Genomic DNA, 11,720 nt, shown 5'->3' with positions numbered 1-11,720 from the left:
AAATCACTTTATAGCAGTTTTATTGTTCTAATAGATTATTACAACAGAAGACTATTGTAAGTAACAGTTAAAGAGGTTACTGAAATGAGGCTTTTTCAGTTATGAAGACATAATATCTTCAAATGAGGTACTGTATGTCAGATTTGCTGCTCTTTTCCTAATGCAGAACAAGAAAGCATTTGAATACTGAATTTTTTAATCTGAAATGAGATAAGAAACCTTTTAGGCCACACAATACAAATAATTAAAAATTGAGTGTATTAGCCAATTGAGAAAAGATATTCAATCCAATTTTTTTTTTACAAAACCTTTCTTCTTTCACTGGAAACCAAAGAGTTTTCAAAAGAGAGCCTGTTTCAACAAAATTCTTGGATAAAAAGGACCTGCCCCCTTTATTAGCCTGTATGATGATACCCAGACAAGTATCACATTGTCTGTGATGGTACTCCCTAGTGAATTAACTGGTCAACATATTGTTTAAACTTTTTCTAAGACTTTGGTGTGTGGTAAACATAAGTATCAACCTCAAGATTTGATTTTTCAGATCTACAGCAAATGACTTTTACATAGCAGGAGCAATTGGCAATGATTGTAGACTGTAGTCCACAGATTCCTGTGAATTTTTTGGCTATTGTGAGAAAATAAGAGAAAATACGTCCAAGTCTATATCACGTGTGGGAAGTGTCTGTAGTTTTTAGTGCTCTTCTCAGCCCACCTGTTCTCTGCCACGATCGACCCATCCAGTTACACCACATACCTAAACAATCTGCATCTCATCACAGCTCCTCTTGACCTTTTCTTCTACCCTTCCTTTTTCACACCTGGACATGCCCCTTCTTTCTGGCCCCTGCAAACTTCTCCACCATCTCTCATCCCAGAATTCATTCTACTGTTACATTCCAGGTGCCAGGGATACAATCCCTTTGCTATTATCCACCACAGTGATATTGTATGAACAGCAGCAACAACAACAAAAAGTGGAGAAAATACCTTGGCCCTTGCAGGGCACAGTGAAACATTATCAGCATAGCTCAGTTCCTCAGTGGATATATCTTAACTCTTATAAACTCTGCTGAGAGTATGCAAATACATTGCTTTTAGAAATTTAGGAATTAACCAAATGTTATCAGTTTTTTAGTTCAGGAAGAACAGAGGTATGGCCCTGAAACTACCTTCTGCTAAATTTGAAAGTCCTCATCCAAATTACAGAGCTGCTGGAGGTGTAACTTTTTGGCTGAAATACTTGTAATGATGCTATAGAAAGCATTTATTCTCGTTTCTGTCTCACAAATTCCTTGAAGGGGAAAAATAAAGTCTGAAATACAAATATGTGCTACTAGGGCTACATGGGAACTGACAAAGGTATAAGCAACTGAGAACAAGGCATTACAAGGGGAGACAACTACAGATTTCACACACAGTACAGTGAGGGGTCTGTTATACATCTTCCATGTAAAATAACATCCTGATCTCCTTTTCAATCAGAACAGTATTAAACGAGTCTTTTCTTAGCATATAAAAAAAGATACCTAGTTATGAGACATCTTCCAGTTGATGTAAAAACCTAGATAGGCTCCACCTTGTACACCGAAGAAATTTTGAGAGTACAAACATGTCAGATACAGACTGAAGAGTCAGACATTTAAAGGGAAGTGATGGCAAGCGTAATTAACCCAATTCAAATTCAGAATTATTTTAAAGAATGTTAGACATATTTTTAATACTGAATAAGTATGTATTTATTACATGACACTGTTTAAAAGTCCCCAACCCTTTGGGAACACACTGGCCAGAAAGATACTGTGGGATTATTATGGTTATGACCAAAGAAATTGAAATATTCATAGCTAATGGTGACAGCAAATAGCTGAGCATTGCAGGAAGCTGCCATTGGTAATTTACATATTCACTACTAATTGTGCCCGTGCATAATAGAGATTGTTCGTATTTGCATTTGCTGCCCTCTGAACCAAGTTATTTTCCAGTGGCATATATTCACTTTCACTGCAGGTAACTTTCATTAGTGGTAATTAAAGGACAATTTTTACTGCATTATGCTACAGGAAACAAGAAGTGGTTGCTAAGATTGATTAATATCTAAACTAAGTTCTAGACATGTAATCAATCTCACAGGCACAAGAGATTGTTCCTGTTATATAATGAAAAGTAACAGGAAAGAAAAACCCTATTTATTCTGAATAGCCAATGCTTATCCTTTAAATTCCGTTGGATTGCACTAAATGGCCTGATTTATTTTTAAATGTTCCCAACAGAGAATAGCCTCAGTCTATGTGTAATGACTTTTTACCCTCATTATCTGCACAGTCTGTGTTTGGGCTCTGACTGGGACAATACCAAGGAGGATGTCAATGTTATCTTGGTGTGGAAGTGATTTTCTGGTAGGCAACTGCATCTGAGGATTGCTGTGCATCCAGTACCATTCCTTTTGCCCTCAGTGCTATTGAAGACAGTCCTTTTCAAACACTTCTCAGCCACACTCGGTATTGCTTCCAATTGAGGCTTTACTGTTTCACTGGGAGCTGGAACAGACCCAAGAACTGTAATGTGTTTTTACTTGCTGAAAAAAATACTATTATGTTGTGCCTTATTTTGCCATCCAAATATTGTGCTGGGTAATACTGTCACTGCAGAATTGCTGTCAAATATTTATTTTTATTGGGGAAATAGCACTCCTTCTGTAGTAGCATGATGTTATCATTTAATTATTTTTTCTTTCCTGCTTTGTGATGGAAAGCTGCAATTCAATGAAGTATATATTTAAATGCAAAAGAGGCACACCAATTAATCAGTACAGAATACGAATGCTTTTAATCTGCATCAAAAAAACGGTGGTGCTTAGAAAAACACCAATCTTCTAAATAGAAAGTACATAAAAGTAATTCCTATCCATGCTCAGATTTCCTCAAATACAATGAAAAATTGCAATTGTGTGATTAAATTATCTTCACAATAATATATTCTTTTAAAGCTTTGCATTATGCTAAGCACATTTTGATGAATCTTTAATTTCTTTTTATTAAGAATAAAAACAGACCTATATAAATAATTGTAACTGTTAAAAAAATAAAAAATCCACAGAGATAGCTCATATATTGGCTCTGAAGCACATATGTTTATTGCTTTCTGGTTTTTATTCATCCACTGTACCAAATACAGAAACTTAATATTGAAGATAGGAATAAATTAGTCTAGGTATATATAGGGTGGTTAGGTACAGCCATCAGCATGGAGTAATCAATTTTGAGGTGTGTATAAATTAGACAACAGTATTATTACAATCTACCCTACATTATCTGCTATCATAGGGGACTGGGAACCGAAGGAGAGCAGAAAAACCTGGATATTGGAGATGCTCCAACGAACACCAGAGACACTTCAGTTCTGTGTATGGTAAATGTAGTCCAAAAGAGTTCATTAATTCTCTGTTCAGCACTACTCAGCGGTCTCAAGGCAGTGTTTGCAGTGTTGCATGAATTTGCAAAGCCATCTTAGGCTCTGCTTCTCAAGGAAGCAGTTACAGCTCTGCAAACAATGTCTGAGCCAATAAGTCCCACTAAGCCTGGGGTGGCTCTATATGCATTCGCTCTGGAACATTTTTGTTTGTGCTATTCTCATAGCCTTTATCAAGCTGTGCAAAACAGAACAGAAATTGCGCTAACAGTGTTTTCAGACTTCAGAACATTTCTCAAGACTTTAAGCAGTGTTTTTTTACCTGCTAGGGATGCTCACTCCATAGAGCTGAGTGAGTAGGACACTGCTGATATGGGTCACTCACCCTTTCAGTGCCTGGTTTCAAATCAGGGACACAGGAGACTTGTCTTTGGGTTTGCTATATTCCCTTTCACTGCTAATTATGCAAATATTACTTTTTCCGGAGTAAGGTATCTCTCTGTCTGCTTTAGACCAGGAGCTCTATGCAAGGTGAAAAACCTTTCCCAGGGAAATTTTTATTTCATATATACACATCAAAGCAAGACTTCCATTTTAAAGGATTGGCATCCTCCAACAAACAGCTATTAAATTAGGAAATCCCAACCTATTCTCTGTGAGTGGGCCAAACCTGCATGGGTCCATTCAGAAAGCTGACTTTATTTCATGCCTACCTCTTGCAATAGAATGACTCTTTTCATATTCAAATTACCCTTCCAAAGCCATAAAATAAAGGAAGGAAAAAACCTCATTTGCTAATAAAAAGGATTACTCCCAAAAATCCAAAATCTGCTTTAAGTGTTTCCTTTAAAGTCAGCCCTTCCTCAAAATGTTTTTGTAACAAAATAGTTTAGCCTCATTTGCTACTGGTGTAAGAAGCAAATTTTGTCATTTGTCACAAATAGCCATCTTCCCTGGTGTAGGTCTAGGAAGAAAGGAATAGATTTTCTTGAGGTTCTGAATAGGCATGGTTGCATCACCAGGGTCTAGATCTTCCACTTTTCCCATGGTTCCCAGTGGATGCCTTCTCTGCCTTGGCAATATTTTGAGGGATTAAGAAGATAAGCCTACGTTGTGATGGGCAGCTGGAAGAGACAACAGCACAATGGACCCAGATTGGGATCTGGGAATGGAAGGTATGGAAGGAATTCTTTGATGCAGTGAAAGTGGAAAGGAAAAGTCAGGAGGCAACCTGATGGCCAGAGGCTGAGCTGAGAAACATGAAAAAATGGAGACCAAAATTAAATAGGCCAAAGGAACTGGGGATCCAGTGGAGCATGGGGGGAGAACAACTGAGATGACAGATGGAGAAAAGAGTAGTGGAGGTGACAGAAAAGGAGGACTGCTGACACCACAGCACTGCTGAGGAGCAAAGATAAGCATGCAGGAGGGATGGAGAGAGTTTTGTGAAAAATGAGGTTGAGACGGAAAGCAAATCCCACAAGTGAAAATATATTGGAGGAGAAAGGTCATGTCAAAATACAGTAAAACTATTTATTTTTTGTGCCGCTCTTATCTTGCGCATTCCTAAAGCCACAATTTTGAATCTTATTATTTGTGTGCTCCCAGCAGCTCGGGCTGCCTAGCAATGCCTGGCTGGCTGTGCCGGCTCTGCCGCACAGAGCTCGCCGGCTGCCTAGCAACTGGCGTGGGGGTGCAGTGGGGTCCCTGGACCAGGCTCAGGGAGGCAGTCCTGCCCTAAACACCCCTGCTCCTGCGGCAAGGCAGGAGGGAGCATCTCTGGTTGTTAACGGCTGTGACGAAAACCTTAACAGTATTAAGTGGAAAAAAAGGGCACGCGGAGGTGACCGTAAGAGCGCAGAAAGCATGACAAATTGTCTCCAAGAAGCAGGAACAGCCCCATTCATCTCTGCAATACTGAGACACCCTGTGATGATAACTGAAATATCAATATGGGTAATTATTCTGGTTCTTGAGTAAGGCTCTGTGGGCTGGATCTGAAGAACAGGAAAGCAAACCAACGCCGCTATGCAGCTTCTTGGGCAGCTACTTCTGATTTGGTGTAGGAAATACCAAAAAGGCAACATTTGGTTCCAGGAAAAAAAAAGTTATAGTATTAAGTAGTCACACTGGATTGCCCCAGTACAGCCATACTTATATAACTACATCACTGTAATCAACAAAAATTTTCTTACAAGAACATGAGACTTGGCATTTGGCAGCAGAGTTGATGTGGCTGAACGGGCCCTGTGTCCTCTGTGCTTCCAGCTGCCCCCTCAAATCCCTCATCTCCCTTTCCATTGCACTGTCAGAAGTGCTTTTGCAGCTAAACAACCGAATCAGGAATCGATCCAGCTGAGAAACAGTCCAACAAAAAATAAAGGATTATTTTCCAATCAGCACTACTGAGGCAAGTACTGTTTGTTCCCAAGGGAAAAACAAAGACACATGCCAATCTATGGCCTAGAAAGGGGAATAGACAGTTACAGAGCTACACAAATTACAGTGCAGGAGAAGTTGCTTTGATGCTCCTACTTTGATGCTGTTCTAAACAGGTGCATTTAGAATAGAGGCTCATTCTTCTGTCCCAGTCAAAAATGGGCTATGGCCCAGAAAGACAGTATTGCCCCTGGAGATCATCATGTCCCACTGAAGAGGAGTAAATCTCAGATAGAAAGTTGAGGCACTGAGAGGTATATATTTTACTCTATAGGATCTCATTTGGGTGATTGTTTGTGTGGAGTTTGATGAACATAATTTTTTCCTCTACCAGTCCAACCACCCCAGCCAGGAAAATTTTAATTCCCAGCTCTCTTACACACTCAAAGTATCTTGAGTAAGTTAGGTAACTTTTCCTTCTAGTCAGCAGTTTATTGCCTGGTGCAATGAGAAAGTGTGATAGCTCAAAAAAACCCAAACCCAACCAAAACAACAAACTAAACCAAAGCAAAAAATCCAACAGAATAAAACAGTTTCTAAAGAAAATTCCAGCGAATGCAGTTCAGTTGCACACTACTGTTTTCAGCAAATATCAGCTCAAGTCCAAGATTTATTGGCTGCAGCTCAGTGCTAGATTTGTGGTTCTGTTAGATTTGCCAAGGACTTCCGTAGCTACTTGAATGTCTTTCTGTGCTTTCCGGTGTTTTGGAGTCGTTCAACATACACACCATGCACAGTCCTGGAGTCAGCCTGGATCTACTGCATCTGTGCCAATGAACCCTCCAAGAACCTCAGACACGAGGAACACACAGCAAAGACACTCAAGTGACCGTGCAGAGAGTCATTTTGAAAGCAGGAGGGCCTGTATGGGACAGAAGTTAATAAGGCCTAATCAGCTGAGCATGTCCACACCAGAATTCACAGTACCTCTTATATTGGATGGCACTCACAGCAGTTCTGTCATGGTTGTATGGCACTCAGTTAAAAAGTCCTGCTTGAGTTGACCTGGAGCCAGTTTGGGTGTTTCTGTATCTACCTCAGGTGTATCCCCCAGGTGTGAGGACAATGCCCAGCTGTACCCCAGAGGCTGCAGAAAATGCACCTGTCACAAGGTGGCGACCTTTGATGTGCTCTTCCAACGTCTCCTTGAGTTGTGAGAACGTCTTGACATAGAGTTGGTAGGGTTTTTTTGTTTGCTCAAGGCCTTTTGGGTTGAGATTCACTGGAGGGAATGAGGCTGAAGGCCCTCCTGAAGCCTCTGCTCTACTGCTTGACATGGATGTGCTTCTTGGGAGCCACCACTGCCCTGCTCAGCAGCTGTCCTGCCATCTGCTTGTAAGACAAAGTTGCCCACCAAAGTGAAGCACAACATGTTTGGCAAAACACATGCCACTGATTTTTCTCATATTGAAGGAAGTTGATGTGCAAGGCCCCACACATCTGCCGCTTCTTGGTACAGGGGCAGCCATAACATATTAAGACGCGCCAGCAACAGTTGTGCTACATTTAAGGATGTTAACAGCTTCCATGAAGCCAGTCTGTGATCTGTAGGCAATTACAGACTCATCCAAGGCAATGTGTGTTAAGCAGTTTGCAGCCAGCCTGAATAGAGAATTCAAATTTGTCATTGTATTATGCTAGCTGAAAACAAGGAGAAGCTAGTGCCCAAGGTAGCGCAGTTGCCCTGAGACACATTTAAAGCTTGTTTATATCTCAATACAGTTTCAGAACATTATTTTACATTAAAAAGATACCTGAAATCCAAAATAAAATGTTCTATTGGAAATTACATGCTGTCCTAAAGAGAGTTATTGAAGCCACTTTGGAAACGATTTTGCTAAACTGCCAAATAAATTACTAGAAGATAGCAATGTAGATGCATTTCTATCCCACAGAAAGTGCTGTGAATGTACGAGCTCCTTCCTCTCCCAAAAGTGCCCTTTCTTGGCACCTGTCTAGCTGTTCCCAGACAGGGGCTGTTTTTTTGTAAGTCCAGCTGCAAAACCTTCCCAGGCCCACTGGTTCTTCCCAGGCTCCCTACTCTTCATCCGTACCTCCACAGTTCTAGGCTGAGATGCTGGACTTCGTTGACCTCAGAAGGGAAGGGAGATCTATGCTTTCTTCTTTCCAACTTGATTTAGAGACAGCAGCAGGTATACCAAGGCATCCTGACCAGAACAGTTTTCAGGGCTGCAAACAGAAGACAGACTCCAGAGGACATGTAAAATACCACACGATTAGCCAGAGATCATAGTCTGGTCTTACTATAATATGCTCGAGAGTATTTTTTTCTGAAACATTCTAAACACACTGACTTTTCACTGCTGTGTGGATTTCTCTGGGACAACTTCTAAAATGCAAGGACTAACACCAGTTGCATTAGTAACTGTGGGTGCACAGCACATGGCTTGAACAGCGAGCCATGGAGATGGCTTCCTCTGTGCCTGTTACTCATTGCAAAGGCAGGCTTGGACATCCCAGCAGACTGGTCACCTGCTGTTACTGGCTTTTCTTATGGCAAATTCAGGACTTTGGTTACAGAAAACACATACACAAGAAAGATTGTTCTAGGTAATTACCAGACTCTTGTCTTCTATACCTTTGCAACAGCCAAAGGAGGACCTGAACAATGATTATCAACTGAGGTAAATGAGTTCCAAGAATAATGTATTTACTCCAGTCAAATATTTACGCTCTTCTTATAAAACTAGATCCAGGAAATGGCTAATTGTCAGTAGTTATTTTGGGCAGGTCTTCACAAAGATCTACACAAGCTAGATTCATTATTTCTCCCACCCTCTTGGGGAATAATAACCCACTAGAAGGGACTAATTGCCCCAAATCGTGATCCTCTACCTTTTTTACCAATTTTGTTGTCATCTCTGGAATAGGCTGCCCAGCGAGGTGGTGGAATCACCATCCTTGGAGGTGTTTAAGGGAAGACTGGACATCACACTCAGTGCCATGGTCTAGTTGACATGGTGGTGTTAGGACATAGGTTGGACTGGATGATCGCAAAGGTCTTCTCCAACCTAAATGATTCAGTGATCTTCCAAATTCCTAGCCTGTCAGGTGGCCAGATAACCACTCTTTTGGCCCCTCCTGCAGAGAGGTGCTTGGGGCAGCAGTGTGGGGATGGGGCTGAGGCTTTTCTGAGCGGGGTGGGGGAAGGACAGCAGGGTATCCTCTCGCCTCTGGGCACCCAGAGGGACTCCAGGGTCTCCCCTGGTCTCTGAGTGCCCAGAGGAACGGCCCGCCAGCCCCGCTGCCGCCCTCGCGCCCCAAGGGCCAGGCTGGCCGGTGAATTGCGGGCTCTGCTCCGCCATCTCCGCGGGCAGTGGCCATCAGCGATGCGGTCGGCTCTGCCTACAGCTCCCGACTGCCTCTGCACAGCGGGGCGGGGTTTTCCTTTTTTTTTTTTTTTTTTTTTTTTTCTTCTTTCCACTCCCCTTGGAGGGGGAAGGATGGGTGGGGAAAGCGAGCGTTCACGAAAGCGAGGCGAGGAGGAATCCCACAATACCAGGCGGGTTGCGAGCCCGGCGCTGCCGCTGTCTCTTTAATGCAAGAGGAAGCGATGCGGAGGGGTGGAAAATGGCAGAGTTGCAGATGTTGCTAGAGGAGGAAATCCCTTCTGGCAAGCGGGCTCTGCTCGAGAGCTACCAGAACCTCACTCGAGTCGCCGACTACTGCGAAAACAACTACATCCAGGTGAGAGGCGGCGGGGCAGCGCACCGGGGGCGGCTGGAAGGGCTCGGCTGGACTGGGCTGGGCTCGGCTCTGCTCTCCGGAGCGGGCGGCGGGGCCGGAGCCGCCCGAGGGGCAGCGGCGCTTGGCTGCCTCCGCCGCGGCTCCCGCCCCGCAGCCGGTCCCCAGCGTTTGCCTTTTCTTTCAACTTTCCCAGCTGAAGGGCCAGGCTTCCCTCCCCCTGCTCCAGAGGGGAAGGGAGGGGGTTATTATGTCAGTCCGGCTCCGAGGGGAGGGTGTGTCTTTCCCCCCCCCTTTTTTTTTCTTTTTTTTTTTTTCCTTCCCCCTCTGTATTTGTTTATCATGAGTCACATCCCGGAGACCTCCCAAGGCTGGGGTGGGGGGTGAGTGGGGCGCGGGAGCCCCCGAGCCTCTCCGTCCGGGCGGCTCAGCCCCAGTATCCCGGGTTTCCCCCCGGCTTCCCGGCAGCGGGGCTCCCTCCCGGGGAGCCGGCGGGCCGCGGGGCGGCGGCCGGGGCGGGCGCACCGCACGTGGGGCGCGGGTGCGGGGCGGCCCCGCACCGAGCTCCGCCGGGGCCCGCCGGCAGCGCGGGGCCGCCACCGCAGCGGCGCGGGGGCGCGGAAGGGGCCCCGCACACATCAGGGTGACATCACGGAGCTCGGCCGCGGGGGGAGCCGCGGGGGAGCCGCGCCGGGTCCTCCTCGGCGTGCGGGTCCCGGCGGGGCCGAGGGAGCCGCGGTGCTGCGGGTCCGCATCGCGGCCGGGAGCGGCGTGCGGGGGCAGGAGGCTGCCCGTGCGCTGGCACTGCCGTGTGAGCGTGAGGCGGTGTTTCAAAATGGCAATCTGTGCCTCTCGCAGGCTGCCCGACTCAAACACCCTGCAACAGTGATTGCGGACCGGGCTCCTGGGCTGGAAGAGGCTCTGTTGGCTGTAGAGTCTCTCAACCGGTCGGTGTGGATTTTTTTTTTTTTCCTCCCCCCCTAGATTGCGAGGTGGTTCTTGGCCTTGCTTGAAGTCTATTTTTGTGAACAACTTTAAGCACAATTTATTATTATTATTTTTTCAGGATTTACATCACATGACTCTGTAAGTCTGCATATTTGGTCATACTGATGCAGATACAGAACCATCCAGAGAGGCTGAAATGCAACTTTTTTTTTTTTTTTTTTAGTTAAAAAAATTGAAAACGAAAGGCAAATAAACATGACTTGACTTACTAGACAGCTTGTAAAGTGAACTTGTTGAATCTAATACTAGATCGCCTGTGATGAGTATTTAATATAGGTTATTAAAGTCTCTGTTTTCCATCATTGCTGGTAACCTGTCTTACTGTAAACTATTTTACTGTTAAATGGAGCAGCAAATATGGAAACACGGTTTTAATAATATGAAGTGATTTTTTTTTTTAATTAAACATTTGAATTAAAACTGTTCTATCAAGGCATATTTTCAAATTTTGGGGTGTTTTTTTGTGGTATATGAGATAGTATGAGTTAATGTCTATTTATGCTTCCGAGTTGTTTGCTCCACCCAAAGAAAGCTGCTGATATAAATGCTTCTTAGAGGCGAGGTTCATTTGGTTTTACTCATGGGAAATATGACAAATACATGGCTATGGTAATTGCAGCACAAGTTTTGACCTGTCTCCTACTCCTGACTTTTTCCCTGTGTCAGAAAGTTACAGAGAATCTTAAGTTACATCATTTTCTTCAGTCATAAAACTTGTCTTTCCTTTCTTCCAGAAAACAAACCAAAAAAAACCAACACTTGAGCAAGTTCCCATCCGGTCATTTGGGGTGGCTTTTCATTTTCCTTTTTTTTTTTTTTTTTTAATTTAATTTGGTAGCTCATTTTCACCTCGAGTATCAAGGTCAGCTGGATGTGGGATTGGTGTGGTCTGTTTTATCTGCGTACAGCTGTGTTTACCCCTCTTGAAAGGAAGCTGGAATTCTAAAATTCCTGATGAAGACTTGAGCAGTGGCTTTGGAAAATGCATACCTCGCTTGTATTTTACATGTACTGTACATTTGCTTGGTAAAAATGGTAAATATATTGATAAAATTACTTTTTTTTCTTTTTTTTTTTGATATTTGGTGGAGGTGGGTTTTTTAATCAGCACTTGATGCAAAGCCATCTGCTGTCCAGTTGGACTACTGAACAGATTA

The 11,720-nt window shown here is 43.8% G+C and overlaps 1 protein-coding gene across 8 annotated transcripts in view; it reads left to right on the top strand.

Annotated features, from left to right (window-relative positions):
* The first annotated feature begins 9,303 nt into the window (after nucleotides 1-9,303).
* Nucleotides 9,304-11,720, top strand: part of ABI1 (abl interactor 1) — a 77,217-nt gene continuing 74,800 nt past the window's right edge. For 4 of the 8 annotated variants that reach the window (XM_050331214.1, XM_050331240.1, XM_050331188.1 and 1 more), the window contains exon 1: nucleotides 9,307-9,558. In XM_050331214.1, coding sequence (XP_050187171.1) covers nucleotides 9,442-9,558 — 117 coding nt within the window. In that variant the 5' untranslated portion in view covers nucleotides 9,307-9,441. Of the gene's footprint in view, nucleotides 9,559-11,720 lie in introns of all 8 variants that reach the window. The other 4 variants (XM_050331232.1, XM_050331181.1, XM_050331206.1 and 1 more) reach the window with 2 other exon arrangements.

This window comes from Myiozetetes cayanensis, unplaced genomic scaffold, assembly GCF_022539395.1.
Source record: "Myiozetetes cayanensis isolate MyiCay16 unplaced genomic scaffold, myiCay2020 scf1, whole genome shotgun sequence".
Classification (NCBI taxonomy): domain Eukaryota; kingdom Metazoa; phylum Chordata; class Aves; order Passeriformes; family Tyrannidae; genus Myiozetetes; species Myiozetetes cayanensis.
The sequence above is the reverse complement of the archived record's forward strand: the minus strand, read 5'-3'. Positions and strand labels throughout refer to the sequence as shown.